Source organism: Leopardus geoffroyi, chromosome B1 (assembly GCF_018350155.1).
Source record: "Leopardus geoffroyi isolate Oge1 chromosome B1, O.geoffroyi_Oge1_pat1.0, whole genome shotgun sequence".
Lineage (NCBI taxonomy): Eukaryota > Metazoa > Chordata > Mammalia > Carnivora > Felidae > Leopardus > Leopardus geoffroyi.
In genome coordinates, this window is record NC_059327.1 from 147,775,111 (window position 1) to 147,788,125 (window position 13,015).

Here is a 13,015-nt window from a genome sequence, read left to right on the forward strand (position 1 = left end):
AGGCATGTGATATAACTGAAGATTACTTCAGGCTGTGCCAATGTCCTGCTTAGTTCTGATCTAGTGTTTAGAAGGTCAAATAGACCCAGAGGGCTTTACCCCCCTCAATAGTCCCCTATATACCACTACTGGTATCTCTTGGGGACATAGAAAAATAATGCCTTATCAACACCCTAGACTGTAAATACCATCAGAATGGGGATTATTATCTATTTTGGCTACTTATCTGTATCCCCAGCACTTAAAATAGTGTCTGCCACACAGTAAACACCCCATAAATACTTGCAAAGGAATAAATCAACCTCTGCCATGGGCCTGGGAAGTGATCTGGGACTTAGCACCAAATCCACAAAATATTTTGTTGTCCTGATGCCAAGTCAAGATTTCTACTTCAGAGCATCAAAACTTCTGTATGTTCAAGTACAGGTCCTTTCAGTATTGAGATACTTTTCAACATATTAAATCACCTTACTCCCTCGTCCTTAAAATAGACAAAACCAACAGAAATATCAACCTAAGTCATCTATCATCATAAGAAAACCTAGTACAATGACTACAGGTAAAATGTTTCCTATTAAAATACTAGGATATGTAAAATTACTATAAAACTGTAAATACTATAATTACTATAAAACTATTGAGTTGTGTGTGTGTGTGTGTGTGTGTGTGTGTGCGCGCGTGCACTAGTTAGTCAGACAGGTTGTTTTATAGCTATAAATCCAGTACTTAGATCTATGCATCCATTCACTATATAGCATTAGTTCGCCCAAAAGAAATAGATAATAGACTATTTAGTTCAACAAATATATATTAACAATCATTCATTTTCTATTCTTTTTCAGTGTTTCTGCCACCCACTCTGACTTCTATGAGTACAAAATTGCAGTTCTTTGCCAATACATTTCTTCAAGGAAAGAGATTTCAGAAGGGACAGAAAAATATACCCTTTAATATTTCCAAAGACTTTTAAAACATCGAGTTCACAGCTTCAATGACATTATCAATAAGAGATTACAAAATCTGTAATAAGCAGAATATGTCTAGCAAATGTCCTCCTAGGTTTGAATTTTGTACTTTGAATTAAGTCAACTCCTAGGAGTGACGTCCAGCAAATGGTCATTTTTGTGGACAACCTAACATCCTGATGTGCTGAAAGCCTTTCTGTTTCTCCTAAAGTCTGCAGGATCCTGAACACTGCTTACTCCACCGTGAAGGCCTTTCCCATGACAATGATCACAGAACAAATACCCATGATAAGTACACGTGTCACACAACAGAATCCTTTACTTTCCCCAAAACTTGCACATATGGAAATTAATGCACCTCGGAGGGATCAACAATAGACTTCAACAGACTTCTTCCTCATCTCAGATGTTGCGTTTTACAGCTAAGTCGTGGGGTGCCTACATGGCTCAGTCGGTTAAGCATCCAACTTCAGCTCAGGTCATGATCTCATGGTTTGTGAGTTCAAGCCCTTCGTTGGGCTCTCTGCTGGCAGCTCATAGCCTGGAGCCTGATTCAGATTCTGTGTCTCCCTCTGTCTCTCTGCCCCTTCCCTGCTCACACTCTGTCTTTTTCTGTCTTTCAGAAATGAATAAATGTAAAAAAAAATTTTTTTTTTTAATTTAAAGCTAAGTCTTATGAGGTTGAAAAGGGGTTCAATTCAGTTTAAAAAGGCAATAAACTAACACATAGGACATGTTGTAATTTCTCCACTTCAAGGAAAAGAATCCATGGAAAACTATGTGTTAAAAAATGATCTGCACAAGAAAGTCTCTGTATATTCTGAACAACAGAAGGAGGTTTTCTTGCCACTGTCCCCAAATCACAGCTTTATTTTCCTAACGTGACTGCCTGTATTATGTTCTTTGTGCTGGCCTCACGGTGCTTCCTCAGTGCTTTCTTTTCCACTGGATTTGTTGAATGATCTGATTTAGTTATCACTATGCTCTCATCTGGACGAAAAATAACTGCCCTATTTGGATACAGATCAGATTTATAAAAATCCTGTTATTGACATCACTGTTGCAGTTTATTTCGTTCATTCCTACCTTATGAACGAGGAAAAGAGGGAAGAACACCCTATTCACATACTTCATCTCTGTGTCCTACCACTCTCGGTTTCTCTTCCCTACATGGCAGGTCTCTCGCTGGGAACATATACATATGTGCTTTCTGGCCAGCACAATGTTAGTTTTTAAAAGTTAATTCGTTGCAAATATTTAAGAATCACTAGATTTCACATAAGAATTTGAGTTTTCAGTCTCTTTCTGAAAATCAGAAAATGAAGTAATACGGAGGGCATATTCATATAGGAATAAGCAAAGCTGAGCGGTGCCTGCCCCCTTCTGATTAGGGCATGAGCTCTTAAAGGTCATCATGGTCCCCGTCTGTAAGAAAGCCAAGCTAGCCAAGTGGAAAGTCATGTTCAGAGTCCTCAGTCCCCAAATGTTCCAGACATCCCAATCTAGGCACGAGACATGTGAATAAAGAAGCCTTCAGGGGCACCTGGGTGGCCCAGTCAGTTGAGCATCTGACTTCGGCTCAGGTCATAATCTTGCGGTTTGTGAGTTTGAGCCCCGCATCAGGCTCTGTGCTAAAGCTACTGTCAGCACAGAGCCTGCTTCGCATCCTCTGTCCCTGCTTCGCATCCTCTGTCCCTCTCTCTCTGCCTTCCCTCTCCACTCTTTCAAAAATAAATAAACATTTAAGAAGCCTTCAGGGGACTCCAACCTCAGCTGTTACCTCGCTACAAACATGTGAGGCCCAAAGAGAGAACCACTCCAGATAAGCCCGTCAACCACCAAAACCATGAAAGGGAAGAATGAAATGGTTGTTTCAAGCCTCTCAGTTTTGGATTAATATACTATGCAATAATAGATAAGGGCTAAAAGATAAAAGTGCTCTTAACAGACTACATACAATTATTTGAAGCAATTTCTCCCTTTTTACTTGGGTCAACATAGATGTCATATATCATCTCCATTTCATTTTTGTGTTTAGGCAGAATCTAAAGCATGAATGTGCACAGAGAAGAAAACAAAAGTGGAAGAAAGCAATCTTTTGAAACAGCTGGGTTTGTCTTTTGTTTTGTTTTGTTTTTAAGAAGGTGGCTGGCAGCACTTATGAATGTCACATAGGTTAATCAGTAATAAGCACTAAAGTAGAAGGGACAGAGTTTGAAAAGGGAATGAATCTAGTTCTTTTCCTAAGAATACTGGGTTCACTCACTACTCTGTATTCAGCATCTAGCACAATGCTTATTTTTTCTTAGCTTTGTACATATTTTTCTGAATGATAGAGGGCATCCAAAATATCTTTCGTACCACTAAAACGTCAGCTCTTACTGATACAAAAGGACGGCAAACGGCACCTGCAGAGTAACAGACTATGGTTTGTACAAAATAAGTCAAGCCAGGGTCTTTACAGCTTAATGATCAGGCAGGTTCAAGAACAGGAGAAACAACTCTTAACTTGTATTCCCTTAAAGCTGAATCCTACTGATAGACATGCAAATCCAACCTCAAGCAAATCCCTCAATTTTTTGATGACTGTTTGCTCTTGTGTAAAATGAAGGTAATCATGCATTCCCAGAAAAAGTGTTATCATCAAGCTTAACAGAATATGGCCCATACATTCAAGGTAGTAGAAGATCTAAACCCCGTGCCCTGCACAAAATTAAAGCAGCTGATATGCTTTTGCCCAAATGGAATTGTATATCCTCATTTCCTTCCCTTCTTTTCCCCACTTGTGACTCAAGCCAGATTTCATCGAGCTATTTTTGTAATTACTAAAATGCTGGAAATATAGCAGCAGGCCAGAAGCAAAGTAAAATGCAGCATCCAGCAAAAGAAAGAAAATCACGCTGAGTAACTGAAAGGCCATCTGCTTCTAGCTGAGCTGTAGGGGTGAGGAAGGCAATCTGGGCTGTACTATTTGTGTCTCCCCCAAACCAGACCCACCTGCATGTTGTCAGTGGCATCCCCAAGCAGTCCTCCAAAAGTGATAGCATTAGTTACAGTTGCCAGATAAATGAAGAGAATTGCTGAAAGAGCCTGAATATTTAAAGCATCATAAAAATCACTGGCAAAAAATGGTGCTTTCCTCTTTATGTCCTTAATGAGTCCACCACAGAACCTGGGTAGGGAGAAAGCAAACATGTGACAAGGTAAAATAAATATGTCATCAAATTAACCAAGGGTAACTCATTCAACCACAAAGAATTTGCAGTCAAAGTGTTTGAATCAACAAGCTCTATTTAACCACTTAAGGGAAAATGGGAAAACTGTAGAAGAATAAATTTTCTTCTATCTGTCTCTGTTTTGGTCCCTAAATTAGGTGTCGCACTCCCTAAAGAACAGTTGGTTTTTAGATGAGAGTGAATGGCGTAGATGGATTAAAATTTCTCACTCATTGTAGAAAAACATCACACCCATGAGCAGAGCATAGAAGTCCTTTAATAATCTTGCGTTGTTTCCTTTCCAGACCCATTCATCATTCCACAAGTGTTTACTGCGCACCTGTGATATGCCCAGCACTTCTCCAGGTGCTGGAGACACAACAGTGAACAATACAGGCAAAGATGCCTGCCCTTGGGGATTTTCCTTTCGATATGGGGGACAGACAATGTAAGCAAAATGGATGGTGCTAAACATCAAGGGAAAAAATTAAGTGGGGAAGAAGGTTATGACATGCTAGAGAAGCAATGGCTGAACTATTAGAGTGGCCAGAACAGGCCTCCCGAACCGGTGACTTCGGGATAAGGTCCCGAAGGCACGAAGGAAGAAAGCCATGCAGGTATACGGTGGAAAAGCACCGCAAGCGTAGCCCCATTACGCACATTCGCAGGTCAGCTGCCTTAGTTATGCATCTGTCAAACTACCCTCCCAACCAAACCTCACGTCTCAGCCTTCCCCACGCACACCCTTCCTTCTGCCTGTGGGGCCCTCCCTCAGAGAGTTCAGATTTCCACCATGGGGCTATCACACTTTATCGGGACTGTCTGTCTGTGTGTGGCCTTGCTGGCCCTCGCTGCATCCCGTGCCCCACTTCAGTGTTCGTGGTCTGCGTAGGGCTGTGCGTGGTGCTGGGCAGGCTGCAGACAGTACATTGGGGAAAAAGTGAGCTATCCAAGAATTAAATTCCAGTCTGATTAAGTAAAAGAGCTGAATTCCAGAACCCATATCTATAGAAAAGGAAAAGAATATTCCTAATAAAAGTACTTTGTAAAGAACTGTTCAGAAAAAATAGGGGGAGAGGAGGTTTTATGTTCTCTATTCTTTCAGAAAAAAAGGGGAGGGAAAAAATGTCCCCTTAATTTCAGAGAGAAACCCAAGTGGTCATCAGACGAATGAAATCATTTTATTCAGATTCAATTACATCTTAAAAAGACATACTTTTGTGCTTTCAAAAAAACCTTTAATGTTCTTAAAAGGTCCTATCTTCGGGTTCCTGGGTGGCTTAAGTGTTCGACTTTGGATCAGGTCATGATCTCACAATTTGTGAGTTCGAGCCCCATATCGGGCTCTGTGCTGTCAGCGCAGAGCCTGCTTGCGGTCCTCTGTCCTCGTCCCCACTGTCTCTCTGCCCTTCCCCCTGCTCGCACACTCTCTCTTCTCTCTCTCTCTCAAAAGAATAAACATTAAAAAAAAAAAAGTCCTGTCTTCATAAAATCAGTATCCTACTTAAAATTTTATTTAATACAAAACAAAATGGAGAATGTAATAGTGGAAAGAAAAGGAGGAATTATCATAAAAAGAGATTTACAAAAGCAGTCTGGGAATCCTCAATCCCCAACAGCAGGCTAAGGAGACCATGACCTGTGAGTTCCTCATTTCTGTACCATGTTGCCCACTTATGAATAAATGTACAGAGAAGGGAGGGACGCACAAAAGCCAAATGGGGAAGACAACACATGACTCCACCTTCCTGCCACGGGTTCACACCCACCTGAAGACCCCGCTGGCTTTCTCTCCAACACCTCCTCCCTCACTTCATGGCCTGGATGCCAACCCAGCACACACCAGGCCCTCTGCTGTCCCCTCCCCCTACCTCACTTCTGCTGGTCTATCTCTAGCTCCTGCAGGACTTTTCTCATGGGCTTTCCTGCGGGACTTTTCTGTAAGGCCTTCTCTGAGTTCACTCTTTATATTGGAATGTCTTTCCCCTATCACAAAACCCCCTATTTCTGTTTTCGTTTTCCCCCATTAAACCATTACCACATTTCTTAATTTTCTCATTGCTTGTCTCCCATTACTACAAAGGAAAACCCAAAAGGACAAAGGGTTTTTGTTTAATTCACTGTTGCATCCCCAGTGCCTGTCATTAATCAATATAAGTATCTGTTGGCTGCACAAGTATACAAATCAGTGAGTAAAATGCTGATAGGGAGATGAAGGGAAATTAAGATCTAAAGAGATCCTCATCTGGGTGCCTGGGTGGCTCAGTCGGTTGAGCAGCTGACTCTTGATTTCCGCTCAGGTCGTGATCTCATGGTCATGAGACCTAGCCCCACGTAGAGCTCTGTGATGACAGTGCAGAGCCTGTTTGGGATTCTCTCTCTCCCTCCCTCTCTGCCCCTCCCCTGCTTGTGTGCACAGGCAAGTATGTCCTCTCTCTCTCTCTCTCTCAAAATAAATATTTAAAGTAATAAAATAAGGAGATTCTCATCATGAATGGCCAAATAATCTATCAGTTACCGTCCAGTTCGCTGCAATTCTTCACAATCCGCATGTCCTCCTCCTCCTCCTCCGTGGCCTCCGTCGTGAGGTGTGTCCCCATTCATCTGAACATTCTCTCCACCTGAGTACATATTCTTTCTAAGCAAGACAACAGAGCCCAAGAGAATATCAGTTTCTTTTACTCATCTGCTTCTTAGCTGTGCCACGCACGAGACTAACGAAGAGATGGACTGAAAACCCTGTGGGAGAAAGATCATTTCCTTCCACCACCCTAACGGACAACTCCTAAAGTGTTGTATTTAGAGGGAGGACAAATGACTGATGATAAAAAGCTAAATAAGTTGCATACTGTATAAGACAGAAACCGTTTCACCGGGAAAACAACAGATTTCCAGAAAACGGCTTCTCCAAATGGTCTCACCCGATTTTTTAACCTCTTAAATCTATAGGGACTCGTTTTGAGTAAACCAGTCTTCTACATGTGCAGGAAGTCCCCAACACATCCTCCTAAAAATCTCTATGATGTATTCCAATATCATAATCTGAGATCTCTAATTTGCAATCACTGAAGAAGATAACAACATATAACACTCATTTTACAGCATTGACGAAATGTCAAACCAAAGTACATACGTAATTCATTTGAGATAACACATCAAGTTAAATGTGAACCTAAAAACACAATATTAGGACAGTCACCTGACCCCATTTCCTTTTCTGAGCACAACCTCCTTCTCAAGGATGAAAACTCCCAATTGCCCGATAATTTACCTTTTGTCAGATGATGGAAGGCTCTTAGGAGGCTCTATCCTGATTGCTGGGTCCCATTCCCCAGGTGGAAGAACAATGACTTCATCGAGGAACTCGTCAATACCAGCAATCAGGTCCTGCCTGTCTTTAGCTTTATAAGCAATGTCATGGAACACCTAAAGAATAATAAGAGATGTGTTGATCCAACAAGAGAACTCTCCACATACCTCACAGCATGTTGAGCCTCAGAAAGGCAATCTATAATCCACTTTAACATTTATTTCATATATGTGTAATATAATCATATTCTCATATTTCCTATCAGCTTGTCCCAAACTATTTTGGCATTCTGATTTTGAACCCAGAGAATATAAGTGGAGGCATGAGAAAGCAGCTGTGTTTCTTTTATATGTCTTTTTAATCAATACTGTAAAACAACCCTGTCTTTCATCTCCCACTGGTATGTACCATTGCTGATACAGTTGCTGTGGAAGCCAGATGAAAATGGTTTGGAGAAATATACAAAAGAATCATTCTCTGAAATAAAAATGACTGGGACAAACCATTGCTGGTAATTCAAAAAGGAAAAGTTCAAGCTGAGGATTAAGATCGGGTTAAGTCCCAAACATTGCAGCTCTCGAACACAAATAATGTTAGCTATTAAAAAAAGAAAAATCTAAGTTATGCTGGTAACACATAAAGCAAAGGGCTTTAAGCAGGTGATCATCTGTCTAACCTTTTAGCAAGGCAATAACTAAACCAGCCAAGGCAGCAAATGCTTCATGTCTTTTATACAGATATCCAAGAAGGAGCTCCAGAATTTACATAATCCTCTTTGCCAATCATTCCATTCTTCTAACCTAGGTGACCATCTGAAAGTCCTTTACGCATAAGCCTTTCATACCTCATCAGTCAAATTCTTTAGTCTCCAGGACAGAAGATGGCTCCTGTTCAACATCCTTACCTGTTCTTAAAGATTGCTAGTAAATTTCTTCTCCTCAACAAGAATTTTTAAAAGCTATGAAACAAATTACACGTAATGGTCTGGGGGGGTGTTGTGAGGTTGAGATTAGGGCATTACAAATGCCAGCATCTCATCTGTGGTGCTCTAGCCGCTAGAGAGGGTCACTTTTCCAGCCTCCCCTGCAGATAAGAATTGACAGTTTTGACCAATGAGATGAAAGAAAAAAGCTGTCTGAGAAACCTTTAGAATACCTGTTAGACTGATACGGCTAACATTCCCACCCTCCGTCTCCCAACACTCCCGCTCCACGCCCCTTCTGTATTCAACCTCCCCCTCCTCAAACTTGAATACAGAAGAGATGGCTGGAGCTGACTGCAGCGGCCCTCTCAAGCCCACAAAGCCAGAACCTTGGCTCTTGATTGATCATGAAACAGTTAAGTTAAACCGACTCTAGCAATTGCCTACCTCCAAATAAGCCCCAAATAATTTAAGCCACTATAAATCAGATTTTTCTGTCACTTAGAGCCTAAGGCAGTTCTAATTACTGCATCTTAGGAGGAAGGATTCTTTTTTAAAGAAAATGTAAACACATGAAAATAAATAAAAGAGCCCCCTGAGATGCTTAGTTCCCTCAAGGGGGAAAAGCCAGCATAGCTATACATCAAAAATGCTCTCAGTCCCACATTAGGTAACCATCTGAGTAATCACCAAATAAAGCTTCCATAACTAAATGCCCTATTCTTCACTTAACACATGGAGAAGCTAACAAATTAAGTAATAAAGCAAAAGTGAAACATTTGGGAAAATAGTAAGCTAGAAAGACACAGAAGGAAAATCAGTGATCCCATATCCTAATTGTAGTTCTCCTACTATGAGACTAGTTTAGGGTTTCATCATATCTAAAATGTGTGAACAACATTCAAGCTGTTATGAGAGTAAGGTTATAATTCCAAAGCACTAGAAACTCTGCAGTAACAGTTGCTAATGCATTTTAGTAAGTGTGTAATTCCTTCCCACAAGATAAGAAGACCATAAAAACAGGTACTTTCTGATACCTAAGGAAAAAATGCATGATCCATTTTATTACGCATTACTTTATAGAACCCATTATTTCTGAAACAATATGGTATAAGGACACTTGAACTCCCAGGATGAATATATTAAACATTTTAAGAGGTAAAGTTTAAGTTAATACAGTGATTTGAACTTTTTAAAGAATACTTAACATATATCTCTTTTAAGAATTGCAAATGCTTAGAAAAAGAAAGGAAATTATGTTTTATTCCAACATAAAATTTATTTTTTGAAAACTGTGTCGAGACCAACGCATCTGCCATGAATGACTGTACCTTATGCCATAAAGAGGACTGGTGACCACATACTCTGACTTGAGTAAATTGTGACAGCCAATTCATAGCATGAAAACTATACAAGCGGGACACTCACAAATCACCATGTTCCAGATCCCCTACCTCGTCAGACATCAGGGTGGCAATGGCTCTGCCGATCTCATGGTAGGACTTGGCTTTCCCCTTAGGACCTAAGAGAATGAACAAGAACCTAATGGAAGAGGAAAGAAGCAAAGGCTATAAAACACATTTCATCAAAGTCAATGTACATAACACTGAGACACATTTATCCTATTTGTAAAAAGCTGAGGTCTAGAATTCATCTTTAAGACAAAGGTAATATTCATGGTAATATGAGAGATACTCTTTCACACTATCATGAAATACAAATTGTTGTTTCTTTGGAGGCAAAGAAGAATTTAACATGGAAACCCTGAGAAGTTTATTTACTGAATAGGAAAACTTCACTTTAGGAGTCATTCAATCTTTCTTTCCTAAACTTTCTTCTATCTCCATTTCTACTGACTTTGAGAATCTGTGGAGAAAACCCATTAAGCACAATAACTAGAAAGACTTAGTACATCTTCAGATTTCTCTGACTTTTCCTTACTCAATATGAACAGTGACAAATGATCCTCTCCATACATTTAAGAAATATTTCTGCTCAGAAGTGACTGGAAGTCAGCAAAAACCAAGTCCTCTAGAAGTAAGCCACATGCTGACAGCCAAAGTAAAGAAAGAAAACTATGAGAGAAATTCGAAATAAAGCATCTTTCATGGACAGGTAAAATTCTTTTGTGAGTGTCCTCATTTTCCTTCCCAAACTTGTTTTCTTGATAATGTACACGCACTGCTCCACAGTAAGTAGGTCCTGGAATTTGCAGTAATGAGCTTATCCCCACTTAGGTTCATGTCTCAACTAGGGAGGAAGAAACCCAGTAAGTAAGTGAATAAGAAAAAATATATAAAAGGCAACACTGGATACATCTCCGCCTTGCTTATAATCGTGTCTTACCTAACATGGAGACAATAAGGGCAATAAAAATAATCACATCACATGTGCTCAGCTTTTTAAAGTTTGCAAAACATTTCATATTCATCACCTCATTTAAACGCCACATACCCTTTTGCAATAAGGAGAGGTATCCTATTCCCGCTTAATGGTGAGGATACTGAGGCTCAAGGAGGTCAGTGGATGAGCCAAAGACGTGCCTAGTAAATGAGAGACAGTAGATAGGCCTTCTCACCTCCTGTTCTTTTCAACACACAATGTGCCTAACATTACCTGCCCAACCTATACATGGGGTTATAATTCAACAGAGAAAAGCTAACCCACAATGACTCCCACGGCTCGTCCTGGGGAAAGATGTTGTGGATACTTAGCTGGGGACAAGAAATCTTAGGTAAAAATTTATGGGACCAGGGATGGGATGGGATTTGCTTAATACAATTTTATTTTATACTTATTTATTTATATACCTCACTTTAAATAAAAATGGGCCGACAGCAAGTACTCTTCAAAGTGTTAGGGTCTGTTCCAAAAAGCCCTTGAATAAATTTTTTTTTCATTATAAAAGTCAGTCCAAAGGGGAAAGGAAAAAAAAAACAAAAACAAAACAGAAATCAAGAATGTAAGAAGGTATCTGAAAGTTTGAACACTCAGACTTCATATCAAAATAGCTATAAAACCATTCAATACTTATTTGCTTAGAAACCAGTTCTGGCATGAGGCGGCACACTCGCTTTCAAGTATTATCACGGTAGATGAAAAAGCAAAAGCAATCAGCAGGCATGAAAGTCTGTTCAAGTATGAAGGAAGTGATTATTAAAATTGGATTTAGTTATTCTAATATTGAAGTTCAGTTGATACTAGAACTTCTCTTCCTTTGAAGTTGGACCTAAATTATACACCCCTACATACAGTATTATAAAATGCTTCTTAATGACAGTAAAATGTACTATACTAAAGGGAATGATAACTGATTTGAGTGCAACATATGCAAAAAATATTTAACCACCTAAGCAAAACAGAAATCCCATTTAGGAACACCTACAATACTGGTCACATTGCCCAGTCCTATTAGCCAGTCTAGCAATGGCCAGCTGTCAGGCAAGACAATAAGAACATAGTTTTGGGCAAAGGGGGAGAATGCAGTGCGGAAAGAGAAAATATCGAATACCTGGATCCTTTACTTATTCACACATTTTTAAACAATGGTTTCCTTTACTTGTCATTTTTTGTTATTTTAATGTGTCTAAATATTAGTTTTTCAGTAAGACATAATACCTAAGATCTTTCTGGACCCACTCTGTACCTCTTCCTACCTTGCCCTAGCATCTCCATTATGATTATAATTTACAAACACGCATAATGGAAATACACACTTACCAACTGACACATGAACTATCAGGCTGACTATATGGCAACAAAGACAAAACACTATCTTGCTAGAAAGCGAGACAAATACTCTCATTTATTAGTAGTCCTCAAATATAAACTTTGGCAGATGAGATGGGTAACCATCCCAAGAGCCGAAAGTAATGGAGCCTCTAACTCAAGCCCTCTGGGATGAGGGAATATATTTTCTGTAAATATTTCCTCTAGTCTCTGCTAAATAATACCGAATAATGAATGGAAGTAGCAGCCCAATAGTGACTATAACATGCATTAGAGCAATAAACCCAATATATGAGAATTATATCATTTCACTAACTTAGATATAAAGGCATGATTTCTCTTTCTGTGGTAATGTATTTTTTATTAAAAAATGCATATATATTACATATAATATACAAATATTTATTATCACATATATATTGATTTGTTCTTTAGTGGAAAATCATTAAGTGCCCAATAGAAATAAAATGTTACATATCAGCTAAATTTTCCCATTACTCCAGTCAGGAACCATTCAGTAAATTCAACCTCTCAAAATGATACAGAGAAGAAATCTGGCCATCTACAAGTAGCAGGAAACATCACCTCAGGTCAAGAATTTCATCTGTAGGGATGGAAACCCTGAAGAAGCCCCTGATTTTGGACTGCATTACTGAAAAGGAGATGAGAAAACTAGGATTGCAGAAGAACTCATCAAGTTGAAGTTCCCTCTGCCTGAAACATGTTCTTTCCCCTTGAACCCCTTGAAGAAGCAAAAGCTGTTACAACTTTTATGACAGAAGTACATCTTGCCAAACTCAGCTTTTATAATGTACTGAAAACTCCTTTCATGACCCAAGCTGTTTTTTGTCAATGGACAGATGTTATTTTTAAC

The 13,015-nt window shown here is 39.5% G+C and overlaps 1 protein-coding gene across 8 annotated transcripts in view; it reads right to left on the reverse strand.

The window, feature by feature from the left end:
• SLC4A4 (solute carrier family 4 member 4) overlaps nucleotides 1-13,015 on the reverse strand; it is a 345,028-nt gene that overhangs the window by 96,518 nt on the left and 235,495 nt on the right. For all 8 annotated transcript variants that reach the window (XM_045473804.1, XM_045473800.1, XM_045473803.1 and 5 more), the window contains 4 exons: nucleotides 9,867-9,954; nucleotides 7,452-7,606; nucleotides 6,699-6,818; nucleotides 3,963-4,137 (listed from right to left, as the gene is read on the reverse strand). In XM_045473804.1, coding sequence (XP_045329760.1) covers nucleotides 3,963-4,137; nucleotides 6,699-6,818; nucleotides 7,452-7,606; nucleotides 9,867-9,954 — 538 coding nt within the window. The remainder of the gene's footprint in view (nucleotides 1-3,962; nucleotides 4,138-6,698; nucleotides 6,819-7,451; nucleotides 7,607-9,866; nucleotides 9,955-13,015) is intronic.